Source organism: Acanthaster planci, linkage group LG06 (assembly GCF_054643075.1).
Source record: "Acanthaster planci isolate LZ-2023a linkage group LG06, COTS_SCS, whole genome shotgun sequence".
NCBI lineage: Eukaryota > Metazoa > Echinodermata > Asteroidea > Valvatida > Acanthasteridae > Acanthaster > Acanthaster planci.
The window spans coordinates 4048037-4070810 of NC_141782.1; the positions used below are offsets into that span (position 1 = coordinate 4048037).

The 22774-nt window shown below is 38.6% G+C and overlaps 1 protein-coding gene across 2 annotated transcripts in view; it reads left to right on the forward strand.

Annotated features, from left to right (window-relative positions):
- Positions 1–236: 236 nt before the first annotated feature.
- Positions 237–22774, forward strand: part of LOC110986081 (F-actin-uncapping protein LRRC16A-like) — a 61230-nt gene continuing 38692 nt past the window's right edge. For both annotated transcript variants that reach the window (XM_022247696.2, XM_022247697.2), the window contains exons 1-6: positions 237–449; positions 1658–1755; positions 12611–12661; positions 13649–13708; positions 15648–15793; positions 18209–18374. In XM_022247696.2, coding sequence (XP_022103388.2) covers positions 413–449; positions 1658–1755; positions 12611–12661; positions 13649–13708; positions 15648–15793; positions 18209–18374 — 558 coding nt within the window. In that variant the 5' untranslated portion in view covers positions 237–412. The remainder of the gene's footprint in view (positions 450–1657; positions 1756–12610; positions 12662–13648; positions 13709–15647; positions 15794–18208; positions 18375–22774) is intronic.

The following is a 22774-nucleotide window of genomic DNA, read 5'->3' on the forward strand; positions in this document are numbered from 1 at the left end:
AATTCTGAAACTGCACTGCAAATTTGATAACTTGTCTGATGAAAATAATCCGCAGGCTTTCGGTACCGCCGCGCCGCCTGACACTGTGATAGACCACTTCACAGTAAGGTTGACCTTCTTGGGATTCCCTGACGTCACTGGAAGTTTCTGACCTAAAAAATGTAGAGGTCATCTTCAAGCTGGTTCTCATCACTACATTTCCTTCTTTATTACCGAAACCACAGTAGTACCAGCGGACTTGTCATTTACTCATATTCTAAACATGGCGGACCACTCCCACAAGTGCGCGTGAAGATCGCCTCCACTTCCTGATTCTGTCAACCTTTGCACTTCCAGTGGATTAAAATAAAATTTCCCGCAAACCTGTCAAGGCACGTTCCTGAGAGTCCGTGCGGCTACTTTGGTGACCAAAATGAGCATCATGGAGACCATTTCGCCGGAACTTTCAGGTGAGCCATATTTCCAGTGTGTGGATGTTCAGCCAGTCAGTGGTCAGGTGGTTGTGTTGTGTGCTTTATGGTGGTACACGGTATAGTCTGATAATTGAAGTTCGACCGTTGGTACAGCAATGGCGAAAGATTTCATACACATGGACATCACTTGAAACCGTGTGCACAAATCCTACAAGTATGTCATGTATGAGACTGGTCTGATTTGATTTCCACAACACAAACACATGTAGACCTAGATATAGACAAAGGTGGAACACAGACAACTTGGCCTAAACTTTTAGTTTTATTTTATAGGCCTATTTACGTGTTTGACAAGTTGACAGTAATCCTGGTATAAAAAAGATAACCAGTCACTTAGAAAAGCTGGGATAATCATAATAATACAAGCGTGACAAAAAAGTTGAGAAAGCTTATTTCCATCGTGTCCATTGCGGTCGCAAAAAGTTTTGGTCTGAAGAATTCTGTGCATTTTTTTTTCAACATGTAAAAACTGAAGTAAGTGTTTCAATATTCTCTCCCAGTCTCTGTTATTTTGACTCCTCAGGACATACTATACATGTCTAATTGGTTGATATACACGCACCATTCTGGGAAAAATTGGCAATGTCCCAGTTGATTGAATTTGGGATAAGTTGATCATCCCTTACTCCATAGTGTGTAAAATCATTTTGTAATTGGAGGATTTTGCCCTGTTGTTACAGTGTAGGTAACCAAGGCCTTTTTTATCATGATTTGTTTGCAACAATATTCAGTGTTTATTGTATTATACACTAGTCGGTCTTCAGTGAAATTACTGAAGAATTGCCAGAAAAAGCACAATTCTGGGGCCCATTTCATAGAGCTGCTTAAACTTAAAATTTGCTTAAGCGCTAGTGGAGCGTTAGCATTCGTCTTTTCCGATTTTGGAAGGGATTGGTCATAATAATGCTCCACGACATTACATATAGTAATGGGACAACGGTTCTCAAAAATTCCAAGGACTCACCAAAAATACCTTTTTCACCAACTACTGGTTATCTTAAATGTTGAAGGAAACTTCTGGGGCCTTGTTCAAGCCATTTTGCTTTGCTTGTTTTGAAATTGAGTGTGTACTGCCAGTTGTAGCCCTATTACTATCATTCAAAGATAGTCTGAAAATCTTCATTTGAATTTGCTTTAACCAACAATAGTAAACAGTGTCTGAATGTTTGGTTTGATGTTGATAGACTCAGTGCTGAACTGTCTTGGGGAACGTTTCCACCATGGCCCCATGAAGATAGTGCGAATGGAGACAAAGGGGGAGAAACTGGACACCAAAATATTGGTGAGTCATCAGGCATACATGAAATCCTGGAAGGTGATAAAGAATGTCTAAATGTCCAATGGCTTTCCAAAGGGGGACTTGAATTGGGAAGCTTAGGAGTTTTAAACTTTTGTTTCATGTAATTTTTAAAACCCTCAACAAGTGAATGCAGAACACCTGCTCGTACATGTTCATGTACATCTTAATAACTGCATGTAAAGTCACTGAGGCACAAATTGGGGGGGGGTTAGCAGAACGAGCTATTTGTGGCAGTAAATTGCGGTCTGAGACCTCTTCTCCAAGGACAGGTGTCATGTGTCTCTGTAATGTCATCACATGAGTCATACCATATATGATGTTGCTGTTTATATGTTGTGTCCCTGATCATTAATGTTCTTGCATGTACATGTATGTATGTACCAATTTATACACAATAGCGCTTGACATAAAAGCAATGCATTTGAACCTTTATTGACGTTCAATGTTCCTTGATATACTCAAATTTTGTTATATAAATTTCATACATGTAGCAGTAATGTAGCAGGTTTCCTTTGAAAAGAAATGTGCAGATGTCTTCACTTGCTGCAGCTATGGAACAATTAAGGCGACTGATTTCCTTTTTTTTTCAATGTGTATCTATTTATGCAGTTTCATTAATGCATCCTTTGAAATCAGGCACACACTTGTTTGCCATAAAGGCACAATTCTTCAAAATCTTCCACTTATGCAAGGATGGTTTTGGGATGATTGGGGAAGGTTAAGATTGCTACCCACAATTTTGTGAAACTCCTGGATGTCTGCGCTGCCCCATATTTAAGTCCTACCGGTACATCTGTCATATTGAAATACATGTAGTATACACATTTTGAAGTTGGCCAACTGGTTTTGGATGTTTCATTGTTCAATTGACACTTTCATTTGATCTAGCCAGCATGAGCTTGATTCCGGAAAAACAGTTACTCTGCTACACTTACTTGTATGTACATAAACATGTACACGTACATGCACCTTGGGTACTGTAAACAAACTCCCTTCTGTTTTTATTATTATTATTTTAAATAGAAACCAAAATTGGATGCAGTTTGTTTTGTTTTATGTGTAAATGAAAATGAAAGCCAAATTCGCAGCCTTCATGAAATGTGGCAGAAGCAAGTTCTTGAAGGCTACTGGTGCACTCAAAACAGAAGCCAGAGCTTAAACATTTCTCTAGAGTAATCTGCTGTGCAATGCATGCAGGCATGACAAATGTGTATCTGAGAAAAGTACAATGGGTCAAAGAACCTGTTTGACTGCAATTGTCCATATCAATTACAGTGTCTCAATCCATGTCACTCAGAGAGATGCATTAACACTTGAATGTTACTGCACATGATACATGAATATGTATTTTTACCTCTGGAATCCTCTGTGTGTGCATTAAAATGACATTTATGGGTACATACAGTGTATCATGTCAATTTAAAATTTAAACAATAGAGCTACATGTCTTTTTCCAATAGAGATACATATCGTACGCATACCTGTATGTAAATACACATGTATAAAAAAAGCCCCAATGTCAAAAAGAGATACACTGTACACATACATGTATGTACATACTATTCTATACAGAGATACCTCTATTTGAAAGAGAAATACAGGTACATGTATATTTTTATTTAAGGATTAACCCTAACTGCCCAAAACCTGCCATACTCCAACAGCAGGTTTTGTGAGGTTTTGGCAGGTATGGTACCGTACCTGAGGAACTTGTTGTTGAATTTTGTGAGACTTGGGATGAAAGGCCCAGGGAGATGGTGTTGGATTCTGTTTGAGTTGGGACACACACGGGTCACTGTGTGCAGTGTCTGGCTTGCTGTACCAATTGTTGGACTATGCTTGATTTTGTTAGGTTTGGTACTGTTCAGTGCAAGCCATCCCATACTGCATAGACCCATCCATACCATATCACTCAAACTCCAACAGGCTCATTCTGTTGGAGTTTATCAGGTTTGGTACAGTAACCTGCATGTACATGTACAAGTACATAGACAAGTACATGAACCTGTTGGATTTTGTGAGGTTCAGTATGCTTTCTAGTGCAGGAGCCTAGGGGTTTAGGGTTAAATGTTATGTTTGCAGACCATTCCCATATATGGTACAATGTACCAATGAAGGTTGTCAAACACCATTAGGGTGATCTCCAAACGGTGCCAGCTTCTCCTCCAAGGAGGAAATCTGTAGGATGCTGATGATGCTTCATCTACTGGCATGACTCTGGCCCGATCAGCGCAACAATTAAGAGCTTGTTTCGTTTTTGTGTTATCGGACACGGATTTCCTGTGGCTACTGGCTGGTGAGCAAGTGCCCTTTGATAATGTAAATTGGGAAAGTACAATGTCAGCAACCTTGGAACATCCTAATTACACTGTCCATGTGTACACGTATCCATGTAAATTGGACATGTAATAGTATATGTTGTACACTGTAGGAGCTTTGATGATTTTACAATCTACATGTATGTGTACAACACATATTCATCATGTGTAATTTCTCTTCGCAGAGGAAATCATAATGTTTATCATTTGGAAATCATTTTTTCTCAAAGGAATGTTGTATTAAAGTCTTTAAAAAAAGTTACATTTTTGAAAAGAGAAAAGGGAAAAAGAAGAAATAGTTTTGCACATTTTATAGCCATTGCTTCACACACGTACATACATGTACACCCACATGACTTCACAGCTGATTTAGTCTCTGTACATTCGGTACATACTGTATGTATATCATAAGTTATCATTTTGTATTGTCGTTTGGGACAGGAGGGAACAAGGAAGGGTGTAATAACAGGAAACTGTAAAGGGAAATGATTACACAAATGTGTACAACTTGAGTTAAGTTGTCTTGTTGGGTTGGGGTATTTAGTGACAAGTGGGGCCTGCGTAATCACATCTCAATCAGGAACTGTTAGACAGACCCTGGATCACATGCAACCACAGTATCATGTACAGAGTAAATAAGTACTGTACATGTACAGGCCTACCACTTCTTGAAGTTAGTGTTTTTGTTTCCTTGATCCTACAAGCCTATGTGCATTCTGCCACATACACGTACATCATATACTCTGCTCAAAAAAGTCAAGGATCACTTTTTATTTTGTGTATACTTTTTATATGAGATATTTTACTGTTGTAAATGTGCATTTGATGTTTTGAAACATTTTTTAAAATTTTGTATTCCAATGAGAACACCATCAAGACAAACAAAAAATGAAAGAACTAGACCCACTCATTGCTTGGAAAAATTACAAGTTAGAAAAAAAGTGGTCTTTAACTATTTTTGACTAGTATAGTTATAATAGCAAAGTTTTCTGAATTTTAATGTTTATTCTTCATCAGTAATTTTGGTTTCTTTAAATGTATTGACATACATGTAAGAAACGAAATGAAATCAAAATAAAGTACGGCACAAAGTTATTCCATGTAGTTTCTTGTGAATTATTCAAGAATGCAAACTTAGTGTAACTTTTAATGGAATCCTTTTAAGTGAACAAAATTGTGACAACCATCTCAGGAAGAAACTCAGCAGTACATTTGCTAAATTTCTAGCTATTTTTCTGTCTTGAATTTTTTTACTTGGTACTTCTTGGCAGTTTGTGGCAGTACGAACGTACAATGTACATAGAGGCCAGTGAGCAAAGTATTCTCGCAGGTATTATCAGTGATCGAATATTGAGTTTACAGTTTGAACAGAAAACCCCCCCCAATGAAAACACATTATCACAGTGGGTACACTACTCCTGCATGTACGTACATGTACATATAATGTACACACCTACTGGTAATATCAGGTTATGGGGATTATTCATACATGTATGTTGAAAACATACATGTAGACAGGAAAGAGTTCTACCATATATTAGGACAATGCTTCACACCCTGTGCACAAAACCTCCTGAGACTGGTCTGAAAAATTCTAAGCATTTTAAAGCAAATGCTTTGAACAATATTTCCCCTGCTATGAGTAATTATGACTTTTTAGGACGGACATACACTCAAGTACATTTATTAACACAAGCATTCTCTACCAACTGTCCTGAATTTTGATCCACTAGCTGCCATACTGAAAGGGCACTAGACTGCAATAGAAATATGTATGTACATGTTTGCCATTGAATCACTTCAACAACATATCGCTTTCTGATGGTTAATCAAACCTCTGCAAGGGAAAATTAGTGATGTCTATACACTGTACATGTATCTGGAACTTTCTCCCATAGACATGGGGTCCAAAAATATATTACGAGGACAAATTTTTGTCCTCACAACTGGGTCCCGACTTACCCACATGTAACAAAAGATATTGTCCCCTTAATGCATGACAAAATACTGTGACATTTAATGATATCGTGATATACATGTATTTGAAGTGCATTAATTATGTCGTTACAAAGCAACGGCTTAACCCTAACTCCCTAGGGTGTGTGCAAAATCATATTAAAATTGGAGGATTCAGGGCTGTTTGGGTTTTAAGCTGGCATTTATTGGGAATACAAACAACTACATGTATAGTATGGGCCAATGTGAAGGTACAAGTCAATGCGGCAAAACTTCTGAACTTCAATATCATCATTTATCAATCTGTTTATTTTCAAATAAAAATTACTTATGTGATGGAATAATAGAAAGTGAAGATCAATTTTGTGAATGTTTTCAGGCAAGAATGATGTATAGAAATGACTCCTGGGTAATGACCGTGACAAAACACACCCCCTGTGAAACATTGTTTACAAGGGACTTCTGTTCAGACACTAAAACCGCAGCGGAGATGATAAAACTTCAGAAAAGGCTTTTACGTGTAGCTTGTGGGTTGGTGGCTGTTTAGGTTTCATCTCATGGGAGTCAAGATGCACAATTATGTCCTACAGATCCATAGTAAGTAACGATGCTTCCATGGCACTGGATGACTCGGAACCACAAAGAAGGGAGTGAAACGTGGATAATTGGTGGTTTTCCTTTATAATCAAAAGGTTCTACAAACGTTCTGGACTTGTAGGCAAGAATCGGCCGTATTGAAATTCCATACAAGTTTGCAGGTACACGTATTTCGGTATTTATGGATCATCAGTTGGTGGTGTTTGGCATTGGAAAAAAACAAACCACCATTGGGTAATGTCAAAATACATGTACTGGTACTGGCCAAGCCTGCAGGAAAGGCCTAACGACATACATGTACATTGTACATGTACTGTCCATTCAAGTGTGGCATCACATCCTATTATACACAAACTCGGCAGATGGAACTGAAATCTTAGGGTTGCAGTCCACTTGTTAATAAACCAGCCTATATCATAATGCTAAATACCCTCACTCTCTCGATGTTTTCAAACACTCATCAGAGTAAAGCTAAATGTCGTCTCTCGTTTTGTGTTCAATTTTTGAGAAGATACATGTAAACAGATGACCTTGGAAGAATTTTCTGTCCCAAGATGATCATTATTCCTGAATGTGATAACGACACTGACTGCAGTTTTGAAAACTGGGGCGGGGGACAAATTTGTCCAAATTTTGGAGAAATACACGCTTACAGGCCTGGCCATATTTTCAGTCATGTGTTTTTTTATTTCATTTTTAAAAAATTCTCCAGTTCTTCACTATTGGCCACAAAACATTCTAATAACAGAAAACATGAGGGAAGGCCCCACAAGGACCTTGTGATTTAGTCAGTTGCAGGCTGTTTCTGGCCTAATCAGGGTAACTTCGATCAACAATCAGTGGTCAACTAGTGGTGGTTCATGATGAACATGTACTTGTACCCAGCACATGTGCAGTGATGTTCAAGTGGGAATGAACCTACATGTAGTCAACTGTTGTCAGGTTGTCAGGCCGAAGGGAACAAAAGGTGGCCGCAGGAAGGGCAAAGAAGTAAAATGAAAAATGAAAGTGGTCGTTTACTAGCGACATGTACTGTTTTCCAGAATTTTTCTTATTACTCGTCCTCTCTGCACTTTGCTATTAAAAACCATTTATGGCAACCAATGATGCAACACAGCCTTGATAGGCTGGTCGTGAATACTTGACTAGTCCAACTATCTGATAGGCTAGTCGCGAATACTTGACTAGTCCAACTATCTGATAGGCTGGTCGCGAATACTTGACTAGTCCAACTATCTGATAGGCTGGTCGCGAATACTTGACTAGTCCAACTATCTGATAGGCTGGTCGCGAATACTTGACTAGTCCAACTATTGTCGATTAACTTGCATTCATTTAGAGTCAGTGGAAGTATGGTTAACTATGGTCCTTTATCAAACTTGCCCTAAGCCTTTTGTTAAACTTGAATAAGTCTAGTACTACATGTACACTGAGTTATCTGATTGCACATAAACAAAACAATTTGAATTCCCAGACTGAAGACATGCTACTCTACCCCGTGATTTAGGACAAGCTTTTACGTAGCGACCACCATATTTGGAATGGACTGGTATTAGTGCAAGGCGTCTCTTACCAGTATGTAACTAAGCAAAAGCTTGCCTGAAATCACAATCAGGTATACCGGTTGCAAAAATGTCCTTAGATGGAGGATTCTGCGGAAGCGTAAAAAATCTGTTTTCGAGATATCATTTTGTTCGGAATAGTTCAACTGTTCCTGGAAATCTGGGGGAGTGTTGGTCACGTGGACATTGGGTGATACAGGACCCTTGATTAGAAGAGTAGTCAGATTAAATGGGTCTGGTATCTAGCCTGAGTCTTAATATACAGGGAGTTGAGCTAGTTTTGAATAACTCGCCGCGGTGAGATAGTAAGTCGCCGCAGCGAGATAGTAAGTCGCCACGGCGAGATAGTATCTTGAAAAAATTTTTTTGTAAGTGACCCTCATACGCTTCCGTAGGATTCAAATTGTTGTATTCCCGTGAATTTTAAGAACTCGGTGTACCAGATTTTATTAAAATTTAACTTGCAAAAGGCTTATTACTGGACAGAAACCCTAGCTTGTCAGTGCAATGGGAATGTTCTGTATTGTAACCCGAAGTACACGTACGTGTGAACGGATTTTACTGATGGCCTTGGAATGCTAGAATTGTGTTTCATTTAGTTTCTTTTCTTTCTGGTTGATTTCCTTCATGGACAGCTTCAGATTTATTTTGACAGTTTTTTACAGGTTTACTGATTTCCACTGTTATTCGTTTTCGTGTGACACATTTTACATGTACTTCATACCCAGGCTACCCTCTATTTCTCATGTACCAATTGGACACATGCACAGTGAAAGTGCATCTACATGTATAGCATACGTACATGCACATGCATGTGAACTTCCTTTAATAATAATTAGAACTCGTTAACAGTTACCAGGAAGTAGAGCACACTTACACACTCATCATGAACATGTACATGTACCATAAAGGTTCAAGAGTTTGTTATTGACCTGCCCACTGATATAAAATTGTGCAGCTTTCCTTCCTCCACAAATGGACAATTTACATCATTTGTTTGTTGAATAATAAGGCCAATGTACACACAATAGACTAAATGGCCCATTTTATCTTGTGAAAATAGGTACACATATGCAGAAGTGACAGTTACTTTGTGTTTGAGTGTATATCGTTTACTATACATGTATTGTACATGCATATGCAGGTACATGTCCTTCTGTATCCTGTGTTACTGCTTGAGCGGTCATGCTTGGCTGAGTATGACTTTATGGGATGACTGGAATTGCACATCACAGGCATAACCATATATAGACATAAACACCAACCTGTACCTTGTTGTTCAAAACAACATATTTGAACTCTGTGGTTGATGCTCTTTTAGTTGCTTACAGTGATAATGGCATAATGTGTATGGTACATTTGTACATTACCAGGGCCTACATTACTTTTCTCTTCCACAGTTGTGTTTTTGCCCACCAGTGGCTGGTAAAGCTATTGCTGGCTCCTATTACGAAAATAAAAGAATAATTCACTGAGTGTTGAGATAGAACGACATTTTTGTAAACTTTGGCCGCCCATAGGAATAGCAGGCATTGTGAGAGTGGTCTGTCACCAATATAGTATGTACCACATACCAGTACATGTACAATGCACATGTTCATAATTTCCAGTCTAATAGTCCAAAACTCCAAAGGATTACTGCAGATATTTGACTTTCTAAGTCAGCTTCTTGAAATCCTCCATCCTCCTCATGAAAACCAAAAAGACTGGAGAATAAGTTGGTGAATTACCTGCATACCTGCACATACCTGCACACCAGGGTATCCCCTGGGGTACTAGGTTGTCAAACAAATTTTGCCAAAATTCGAATGCCAAAACAAATGCGAGCATTTCCAAATAGGCCTAAATTCTGAATGATTTAAAACTGATCTACATGTATTTCCAAATATCTAAGGCCAAACAAAATAATAGTGGTGCTTCCTATTACATTGATAAGAAAATAGGTTGGGTAGGTGGGTAGTACCGGTACGGGTACTTTTTTGGTTTTTCTTCTAAAGTTTTTGGGGCAAAAACTTTAGGGTGGGAATTTGTTTTTAAATGATAAAGTGATTTTGATGGTTTATGAAAATTTTCGGCTACATGTATGTAAGAAAGGTTTGATTAGAATATGACAAGCAGCACAATGGCTGTTGAGAAGCAGGCTGGGTTTGAGTACATGTAAATCATACAGGAACTGTGACATGTTTAATGTACATGTATCTCCAAGTGTCTACAAAGTCATGCCTTTATCTGCGAAACATGCCTTTGTTTACATGAAATGAAAGACAAAGAACAAAGAAAGTAAATGATACAAATGAAAGTTATAAAATATTCTAAGGCGAACGCTTCTGCCCTGGCCCGCAGCATGCTGTCCGCTGCCATAACACATGCAAGCTTCTAGCACAACATGGGTGATGTGACATGCAAGTGAGCATGATACATGCTCTAGGCCCCAGATTACTTTTGCATGTAATATCAATGATAGTTTACATATACGTTCGGTGAGCAGACGAAATGCACAAACAAATAGCAGCAATGGACAATAGAGGGCGACGTGTTAAACTCTGAACAGGCCCCGCAATCACAATCATGATCACACCACCGACTACCGTTAGACCAATTAACATGTGAGAAAAAGGTCAATTTTCCAGCAAAAAAACTAAAAAACTAAAACAATTACAAAGCTTTGTGTAAAAATAAGCACAGGGGTCAGCAACAATTTTTGTTATTTATTTATTTATTTTTTTTTCAACAAAAAGATTTAGGGTCAGCTTGCTAGGTTGGGGCAGTTAACCCAAACCACAATTCTTATTTTGTCTGGCCTGAGTTGTTTTGCTTTTTCTATCTGTCTTTGGCTGTTCAAGTCTGAAAATGTTTCATGCATCATCAGTCGTATATATGAAGAATTGTTTTTCTAGTAGAGTAGTTTGCTGTTTGGGGAGAAAACTGTTCTCATGCTGGATGTAAATGAATTGAATACATGTACATGCCTGCACATGTCAGACAGGCATGTACATGTACATACAGTACGTGTAGTGTTTGAACTGACTTCAAAATGCAAACTACACTGAAGGAAGTAATGGGATAAAAAGGATAGAATGTGTGAAACAGCATGACTATTGAAGCAAGGGAGAAAGACCACATTACAGCTTCTGTACATGTACATGTATGAAATGTTCATCAAACATTGACTCCTCTTGAATGAGTCATTGCCTTGTGACTGAAGTTGACACTTCTTGCAACAAATTAGGAACATGAGGTATACAATCAATGAGATAACGCAGCTCATCCAACAATGAACACGCACCCTAGATTTAAACTTTATGCTCATTTAATGAATTCTCCACCTACATGTACTTGTACTTGTAGATTGCTAATATTGTATGTGGATTTACGGATACAATTGTAATTATTGAATTATGCACACATATGGTACAAGTTTATGACATGAAACTTCCTTTGACGAGAAGGCATAACATGTACATGTAAATTTTCAGTTAATGTACATGTACTTTGCACTGGCACATACATTCACTGTCATGTTTTGGTACATAGAATACTTGACTGTGACTTCCTTTTATGCAAATGTACACTGTCAGAGTAAATTGAAGCAAACAGTTGTTGCCTTCTGATATGAACCGCTTGACCTAAAACCTTTGAAGTGCCTAATGTGCACAGAATTATAAATACAGGTCTGTAATCAATGGAAGTTACTGGTGCAATGGCCATTTTTTTTGAAGGGGAGGGGATAACTGATTATTGAAAGGGTTCTTGTGTAAACCATCTTATTTTAGGCAGTAATCTTTCCATTGAAACCTTTTATTGTAAGGATTTTGTGACCTGAAGTTTCCCATTACTGGATCGATCATCTTTTACACAGGATCATAGTGTGATTCTTTTGAAATAGTACACAGGTTGCACAAAGTTTCACAGCAACACTCAAAAAGGTACCCATCCATGGATGCACTTTCTCTGGTCCATTTCATCTGCTAAAGAGCAATACATGTAACTCACATGTTTGCTTTGGTTTCATTAATTGCTTTTAGATTAATCAAGGTACAAGTATCAGGAAAAAAGTACATTTGTACAATCTGTGCTTTGATGTGATGTCAGCTTGATTTCTAAACCAATGTGAGGTGGTTTGCATTCCAATATCTATAGATGTATATTTTCTGTGAACATGCTTTTGATCTTAGAATTATATGTACGTTCACACACAGGCTTGTAGCAACATACATGTACATGTACATGTATGTACAATAGCAAGACACTTGGAGGGAAAAAACTGTGGTCAGTTTATCAGTATGATGCAAACACCACATGTAGCTACATGTACATGTACACATGTAGATTTATATACATGTATGTACTGCGGAGTAACGTCATTTTCAGATGTTTTCATTGTCCTGTTTTATTTTCTTGCAGGCCCTGTCAAAGTACAGAGCATTCATCCTGTCGTTCAAGATTCCAACAAAGGTACTTAAGTAAATGTCAGTATACAAACTAGCCCTAGATACTCCCATCTGATGAAGTAGTTGTTGCTACGAAACGTTATGCAGTATTTTGTATTTAGTTAGTTTATAAAGTGCTATCCCATACCCTCTACTGTTAGATACTCCCAGAAAAACCTGCATAACAAAAGAAGTCCATCTTTCATACCCTCATATATACATGGACATGTAGTGTGCTATCCTCTAGAATGGAACTTAAGTGGGACCTTTCCACTAGTCAAATTCTAATAATAATAAGTAATCTTATATAGCGCCAAATCCATCATTGATGTTCAGAACGCTTTCCAGTAACACAAACATGTTAATTACAGCAAAAACTTTCTACAGTTTTGTAACAAAGTCAATATCTACATCCCATTGTAAAACTTGTTTCCTAATTACAAAGAGTTTTATCACTTTATTGCTCCCTTGAGTGAAATTGAGTGGTTTGCTGTGCCAAATATTTGGAATAAAATGGCATGTGTCCAATATTTAATAAAAATTATAGGAAAACCAGAGTTACAATGGGACAATACAAAGTCCATGATTGGAGGCCTATATCCATATGAATACCGGTACATGTCTGTGCCCTGCTGGATGTTTGGCTGTCAGTCCCACATGCCAGTGAAGACTTAAATTCTTGGAGAAATGTTGATTTGTTTGTGTGGACTCATTATTTAAAGTCCCCGCCATAATAAACATTGTAAGGCAGGATACCAGACCTGAATTACTCTCTGCTTTTGTTCTTATTATTTAGACGTCCACTTCCCTTGACACATGCCATAAGATTGGTACATAAAATTTGGGGGTGTAGACCCAGTTTTCACGCTGTTAATGTTATTAATGTACATTTACATGTACATGTGTACATGTACCATTTGTTACCAGTTTTTAGAAGTAATGTGCAACATGCACACATGTATACATGTATTCATGCACTGTGGGGTTATTGAATATTCATTTCTTGTTTTAGTTGGAGCATGAGTTCCATTACTTGGAAATTCATCAATTAGAAAGTCTCAAGCCACTCCAGGTAAGTTGCTTAGGGATTACAGTAAGTTACTTTTTAAGTTAGCCTCATTTCATGCCCTGCCTCCCGTTGTTTTCAATTCCATTGGTGTGCGATCTTTCCTGCAATAGAGTACCAAAGTGAATACCTCATGTGCACAATTAGTGTGCAAAAGGCATAAGTTCAAGAACCAGCGCGTGAATCAACATGTGCGCGTACTCCATTCGTTTGCACTGCACTTTCTGGTTCACAGTGACGTCACACTTCGGTACTCTATTGGAGAGGTGTAAAGTGTTTGTTTATTCCTACATGGATGTTACTGAGTCTTGAACTCTCCATGAATGTAATATACAGCGTCTGTGACTTCCATATTCTGGCAGTGGTATTAGTCAGTGATAATTTTAATATTATTTTCCAATTATACATGTATTTTGTGCAATTGATGCATGTACCAAGGTGACTTAGGCTTGGGATGGAGTGTGGCAAGAGGCCATGCATGTACAGTGGTCTCCAGCAGAAATGTAATGAGATGTCTCACAGTGGTGAGCCTCATTCGTGGGAATAATAGAGCACCAGCGGCAACTGCTGTGTTTACTGCATTAGGCATGAGAGAACATGGGTTGGTCAGTGCTGCAGCAACAGACTCATTATCTCTCCTGAAGCTCTCCCCAAGTCAAATTGCTCACTAGTACACGTAATTACCAAATTCAGAAATACGGTAATGGTGTTTGTGCTCATTGGAAAAAATGGCTTCATTATTGACCCCCAGGAGGGCCATCTATAAACAGGTAGGAGAATTGAAATTAATAGCAGACCACAAATCCTCCCGAGATTGCTTCATGACTTGCAGAAATTTAAACCTGGAGAAATGCTATAGATAGTTCGGAAACAGTGATCAACTTTGGAATATTCCCGTGCATTGGTGAAGGAACGCACAAGTTGCTGGCCTTGTGTGTAGAGCCAGATTCAAAGCCACTATTTTTCCTATTTCAGTTCCCATATACATATATGTGCACTTTTGAATAGACCAGATGTACATGTATACCTGTCTAAGTTGAAGGTTACGTGTACATCTGATTGACTTTACTCCTGGGTAAAATAAAGGAGGGACAATGAAGTAGCCCATTGCCTTTGGCCCAAGCCCAAAGAATTTGTAACACACTACTCCCCTACTCCTGTGACATAAAACACGAAAGATTCATGTTTCAGCTCAAGTCACAATGGCCTGCTAAAGAATCACATACACCCCTTGGCAAACGGCATGTAATGTAGATATTATGTGCAAGAAACAAGCAAGGAGTAATGTAATATGGTACTGTATATGTATGGTTGAAATTGAAGTATTTTCCTGTGCGCTCTTGGGCTGTGTAAAAAGACTACATTTACACTGTTGTGTCATGTCTCGGTTACTTTAGTGTCATTTGTCTAGAACGGACATGTGTTCAGTTGGAACCAAAAGACTGTGATCAGCCACGTCTCTTATATAGCACCTTGTACGTCACTGAAGTACATGTAGCTAGTAATAACATGGAGGAATGAAAAATACATGGCAACAGTTAACTGTCATGCTTACATGTATGTACATGTGCTTCCACAGTGTATCGTTTACAGGGTGCTGTGAACCTGAGATTCTGTAGTGTAGTGTACATATATGCGTGCACAAGGTGTTTTTTCAAGCCTGCTTGCATGATATACCAATGCGTGTGCTCAGAATCGAATTGGTACTCATATGTTCCTCTGAATGGAACATTTGTTGCAAAATTTGATAAACTTCAGGGGTCCTGTTTTTTTCAGAGTTTTGAGATGTTCGGAGGAATTGTCCATGAGACTAGTGAGCAAGGGAAATTCTTGTCGTGTTTAGCATGATAAGGTTTATTTAAGTTTGGTTGCCTGTAATGTGATATTCAGTTGGATTGAGAGTTGTCTTCTGGCAGGTTTCGCATTTTACTTTTCTCCTTCCCAGCTCAAGATCCATGTCTCCTTGAAGAAGGATTCCCTGTCCAAGACTGTCTACAATCTCTCAGTAGACTCTTCGGAAGATGTAGACACCATTATTGAGATAATCACCTTGGAGATCAAGAAGTGTTTCCCTAATGTCTTCCCAGCGGAGTAAGTGCTAGTGGTTCTGATTGCCCCCAGTAGAGTTGTGGTAAAACGAGCATGAATCTCGAGATGGCATAGCATCAGATTTTAAAATATAACTTAGTCTTTGCCACATGTCTAATTTTAATTGTGCCCATAAATAGGATAGCAAGATACATATACACGTACTCAATAAAGAGTAAACAGTAATGTGCTTCACTGAACAAATTTATGTGATCATTCAGTGTATTTGTACACGTACATGTACCTGACTGCATCACATGTACCAGGGTTCGCACGCCTTCTGGAAAACCTGAAAATCCTGGAATTTTATACTCATCCTGGAAAGTCCTGGAAAATGCTTCATTTTAAAAAGGAGTCCTGGAAATTGTGGTGAAATCAATATTTTTTTGTAATAGGAGATAAAAATGATGTAATAAACTGTGACCGAAATTTACCACGATTGATCCGTCCCTGCGTACATTGTTGGTATTGCGCGGCGTTGCATGCAGCGCTATGAGTGAAATCGTTTTTTGATGATGCCCACAATGTGATTCTTTCTATTTTGCATGTGCGGGGCACCAAGGATATCATTACTTAACTTTCTTGTAGTCAAATTTTTCCTTCGTTTTTTGTAGCTCCATGGTGAACTGTCTGTTGGGTAATTCCAGAAGTTAGGGGTCCAAAAGTGTGACATTTTTGTGTCCTTGTTACATGTGCATCTGACATTTGTTATTTGACATAAAAATTCACCAGAATTGATTTCTAACTATTACTATTTGTTTGGCAGGTAATTTGGATTAATTCATCACTCTTGGAAATTAGAAAATGTGTTATGAACTTACAAAGTCATATGTCAGATGTAACAGGTACATGAAAAAAATTGGATCCCTAATTTCTGGAATCACCCTGTTGTGGATGTAATTATGAAATCATTCTCTGTTAAATTTATGTACTTTATTTAATACGTAGTTAAATATTTGTAGTTGTTATAAACTAATTAAACTCAGTGTAAAAGTAAAACTGTGACCGTGTTGAACCCTTTTCCCTTAATGTTGAATGGACTAGGGGAAGTTTATGTTTTTATGATAGCCAGGTGTGTGTAGTGTAGGCCTATCTCGTGGTGCGGTTGTCGCTGTCAGAAAACTTGTCACGCCTTTGTTGATGGGCTGCTCGATTTCTATACATTGTTATGTTATAACTTCACAATCTTGTATTGTATTGATATATTGTATTGCATGTCCAACCTGAATTACCGTAAGTCCTGGAAAAATCTAACTTTTGACCTGGACAATCCTGGAAAAGTCCTGGAATATGTTTTTCACAAGGGTGTATATGAACCCTGATGTACACATGTGGCTTCAGGTAAAAGATTGAATGCATAATATCCAGCCACCAGAAAACTCTCCCAAAACATGTACAGTATGGAAACATTTGTACATAATAATGTTTCATATGTAAATTTAGACCTAAAAGGACGGGTAGAAAGTTGGGTTTAGTTAGTGTTGTTTATAGGAACAGGCTTAAATGTTGAAGGGAGTGACAGGTTGGATCTAACAAAGCTAAGCTAGGCATAGGATGGTGACAGATGCCACATCCTGAGGGTGAAGCTCCATAGATGAGAAAACATGTAAATGTATATATCACCGCCCCCGAATGACTTTACTGTTAGGTACGCTGCATCTTATAAATACTTTGATATTACTATTATTTTGATTATATGTAGGACCTGTTCTGGCTAAATTGCATATTAAGAGTGCTTTGATAGACATTTATGGTTTGAACAAGAATAAATATGAATAGGTTGCCTTTCACAGACTTGGTTGAAAAGACCAATTACCTGATAAATGTACATTGTACATGTATACATGTATGTTTATGTGTATACTTATGTACATAAATCAATAAATAATCAATTTCAAGGCATGTGGGAATATGAAAACGTTCATTTTTGTTTCAGTGATACATGTACACTGCTGCACAGCTACCGGTACACTTCTGTAACACACAAACAATATAGGATTGAGCTCTTACAGGAAAGGCTTCATCAAATTCACTCGGCTTAAGTTACATATACAGATCAGTGTCCATATATCCTGTATCCCCTACCTTGACCAGCATAAGTTGACCACACAGGTTCTGCATGGAGTATGTAACTAGTTCTAACTAGTTCCTTACTCATCCTGAACCTAGCGTATGAGACTGCAATTTCTGTCCTGCCTGTGGCTGCAAACCACTGGGAAGAATTCCAACCCAGTGTCCTCTCCATTAAATAGCTATACCTCCATACTTATCTAGAGTCTTTCAAGAACCTCCCCCCCCATCATACAAACATGAAGTGACAGGCGGTCTCCATTCTAAGACCGATGTCCAATCTGTGTCCATCTTTTTTCCTTCGTTTCGGTTCAGGAATCTGATTTTTGAAATTGTTACCTCCTATAGGAGTATAATTCCAAGGATAACCACCTCCCCAGAAAGCCGCATGACCAGTCTCAACATGAAACTGGAGGAGACCTTCCCAGATGCTGGTCCGTGCGGGGGATTCACACAGATGTATGCATGCATGTGTGACTTGCATCAAGAAGCCTACATGCCAGAGGTGGCTTGGGTGAGTACTACCAGGCTGAGCAAACTGACTGTTGATGTGGTGAGTTTAGGTTGAACAAGGGTCAAGCAAATCATTGCTGCTGGAATGTACACTAGAGTGAAGTATGCAGGATGCACACCATGCTTATGCAGAAACCTATTGAAAGAAGGACATATGTGCCGTTCAGTTCAACTTTTTTTAATGTACATATGCATACAGTGTTCTTCACAGCCTAAAATTATAGCAGGGTGGCACATAATGCGAGCGCGGAGCGTGAAGCCATTACAGCGTGGAGTCCGGGGCCCGCTCAAGGGCGCCAGGAACTTTTGGATTCTAGATGCTCTGTAGTGCAATCTGAGGAATTTCCTTGGCACTTTCTTTCGACTCCTTGAATCAAATTTGCTCGTGTTGAATCGAAGGCAAGATTGTTTTCGGAAGGGTATCAAAAGTTGATTTCTTTTCTGGGGCATTTTCTTTTTTATTGATCAGAACTTGCCATCGACTGGATGGTTTAGGATTACGTGTACATATGCGTACGTGGGTGCAGTGCAAGTGGATGATATACAGTCACTTCCCTAATTCTGGATCTCAAAAATAACTTCATGGTCCGATTTCAGAGACAAAATCCGATAATTCCGGTGAAATATGGTCAGGTGTCCGCCTTGTGTATTGGAAAAACTACAAAATTACTTTCAAAATCTAAGCTTTTAATCTGGACTTCCAGGATTGTCAGAAATGACAACACTTCTAGTTCTGAGTCAGTTTAACCATGTTAACCGGTCCCAAATAGCGGCAATGTTTTTCTTGTATAAAAAGTCAGCCAGAACCATTGTAGCAAGCAGAATTGCTTGATTTCAAGAGAATTAGTTCATAAATAACAATTTCAGTGAATTAACAAGTGAAACTTGTGTAAGTTTTGACTGCTGTACTGCCAGCTATCAGTGACTATCCGCCGCGCTGCAGTTGATGAACCCATTAATCACTTACATGTACATTTCTGTTCTGTTGATTGATTAAACAACATTAGATGCAATAGTTTATAGGACTGTTAAGTAAGAAACAAGTATTTGGAATCACAGGAACAGAATGACCTATCACCCTGTATTTTTTGATAATTTTTGGGCTCTCGTGATTTTTGACAAACCGTTCAAAAAGGCCGAAGTGCCAGATGGAAATCTAGCTGGTAAATGTTTCTTTTCTAGATGTTTTCTGAAACAAAAATTTGGTACAAGAAGCTTGCATTTTACCTGAACTTGTTTGAGAATGTAGATCACATTAGAAGTAGTTTTAGAAGCAGAAGAAAAGAAGTCTTATTTCAAGCAATCCTGATCTAGGAAAAATCTGGAACTACATGGCTGTATTTTCCGAGGAAAAAACAATGCATTCGAAGTATTTGGTCTTAACGCTACAAAATGAATATGCTATGACCTAGAGATTGGAACCATTACAATTTTGTGCTTTGTAAGCATACTTTCTCTGGCATTGATCACAACTGCTGCTTTGTGCTTTTCTGTTGTGCTGAATAATGATGGCAAACATAAAACTTCTCTGCCTTTAGATGAACTGTGGAAGATGGTGGAGAATAGGGAAAATCCAATAGAAAAAGTAGCAGGGCGGTGAGAATTTTGGTGGGGCGGCAAAACTTTAGCGGGGCTGTCTAAACTTTTGGCAGGGTGGCTTGCCATGCTAAAAACCTCTCTTGGAGAACACTATGCATATATAAACCCCAAACTTAAGTTCCTATAGTGAGTTATTGAACAGTTGAAGTGACTCTGCAGAGAGCATATTTACAATTACAAGAACCAGTTTGTAGGACTAAGGTATATTAGTTACATTTCCATGACTTTTGTTGTAATCATGTATGGAATTCAGTACTGATTATTCAAATTCCAATTGATCTAGCTCCAATATATTCTACAAATGATGCCCATGAATTAAACCTCCCTACAGGAAGGAATGCAGAGTTAACAATGTGGTCGTTACATACATTTATAATTTTGATGAGATACAGATATGCACATTGCTATATGTACATGTATATGTGCACCTTCACATTCAATGGAGGGATCAGGTCATGTACTACATGTACATAGATGCCATGGAGATGCTGCGATAAGTCTCAAGAAGAACACTGGCACCACTAAACGATATCTGTTTTGACTTTGTGTTTATTTTTTGAGGGGGTCGATAATATAAACAACTATAGCAATGTGCACATTGTTTGACAACCTCAATGCTTTTTAATATTGGCCATCAGCAGGGTATCATTCATGGAAGAATAGGGTCCCATCAAGCCTTGATACACATCGTGACTCAGTGTGACGCATTTGACATCAAAGCAGTACACAAGAGTTGTTCTTATTGACACGTTTCAGTAATTTGGGACATACTTCTAATTTCAGTTGAACAATGGACGTACATGTATATTTGTTTTAGGGGTGAATTTAGGCCACCTTCAGTTGATGCTTTCATCAAGTAAATACATTTAATGCTCTAAATGTGTTTGCTGTTACTGATTTCAATCAAGAGAATGCCAGCTACACAAATAGTCATTTTTTGATCATCTTGAGTGCTTTTCTAATTAAATTGATTCTGTAGTTATTTTCATCTCAATTGCCTGATACACGTATTTACAAAATGCCGGCAAGTGTATGCTATGATGTGTGATCTTGTTTTAAAAAGCTGAAACATGCTTCTGTACTCATTTCGTAAAATTACATATGGTGCATTGCACGTCGTTACAAAATGCCGTATGTGCCTAAAAATTGTTCCCCTTACATTGTACCTGGTACCCTTCCCTCCAGGGCTTCCCTCCAGATATACATGCAGGAATTGTCACTTACGAATTGACCCAAAAAAATCCCACCCCGTTTGCAATATGTAATTTACACTCCCCTGCACTAAATTGCTTGCCTCTTCTTTCAGATTTTTGAGTGACCAAAATCTAGACCCTGTGGCTTGAACAACATGACCAAACCCTTGACATAAGACCCTGGACAGTGTAAAGGGTGATGGGGTGGGGGGGGAGGGAATTGATCACTGCATTATTTATATATAACAGGTTTGCCCTTACCCAACGTATATTAATAAGCACTGTATGCTCAGTGCTTGTCTGAGAGCTTGCGAAAAAACCTCACAAGCTTGCTCGGGTGGGACTCGAACCCACGACCTCCTGCTTACTAGTGCAGATGTCTTAACCACTCGACCACCGAGCTTGCCGGGGTCGGCTGGCCGGTCCGAGTCAAATGAAGCAGCGCGTACTGCGAACTATTTTCAAGATGTATTTAGCAGGTGTATAAGCAGGAGGTCGTGGGTTCGAGTCCCACCCGAGTAAGCTTGTGAGGTTTTTTTCGCAAGCTCTCGGACAAGCACTGAGCATACAGTGCTTATTAATATACGTTGGGTAAGGGCAAACCTGTTATATATAATTAACATCTCCCCAACGCAAAAATACATCTTGAAAAAGATCACTGCATTACTCTGACTATGTGTCAAAAAGGCCAACCTGTGGCTGTCGGTACCCATACATATAGCATTATGATCAAGAGAGATTGTATCCTGTAAGGCCAGCTATGTATAATTCCTTTTCAAAACCAGAAGCTTTACCATGAATAACAAAAGGCTCTAAACACCGCAAGCTTTTCTATGTAAGGTGTGCAATGTACATGTCTACAGTTGAAGGTGCTTCTTGCATGTATAAAGTAGCTGTCAGGGAATTCCCTCTTCATGTCTATTCCGTACCCTGTTTACTTACTGTATAAAGACCATTGTGTGACCACAATGCTGTCCTTGAATTGAGGGTGTGGGGGAAAGGTAGTGACTATTTTAAGCAAGGAGCTGTACCATGAGATTGTTGGGAATATGATTTAATGTACTCAGGGATTTGACACCAATACACATGTACTTTGCCGACTCTTTCCACTTAGTACCTTCATGTTGGGTAACCTGACCCCAACAGTTGTACATGTATGTCAACTTTCATCTTGTGGGCAATGAAGTAGTTGTGTAATAAAAATGAAAAAAGGGGGAAAAAATCTTTAAAAAGGATCTGACATTGTACAACATGAAGCGTGTGCAAGAATCTACAAGTAGTTACATGAAATCTGGTAAAAGCATAAGTGGCAAATCAAAGTTAAGCTGAGAAATATGCAAATTTATAATATCTGCCCTTCTTATGGAATTTCATTCAGCACTTATTGACTGGTGTAATGTGGGATGTGATATTGAATCACCCCAATGGACTCACTGCACCTGAGGCTATTGGACAGATTATTTCAAAATGGATTTGGTGTAGAATGAGAGACAGAAATCAGGCATTGACAAACACAATTACAGGTGATTGTATGCCAATTTGTGACCCCTGCTACAGTCTTCCATTATCAACTGTACAGGGCAATCTAGCGTAGGTACCAGCGGATACA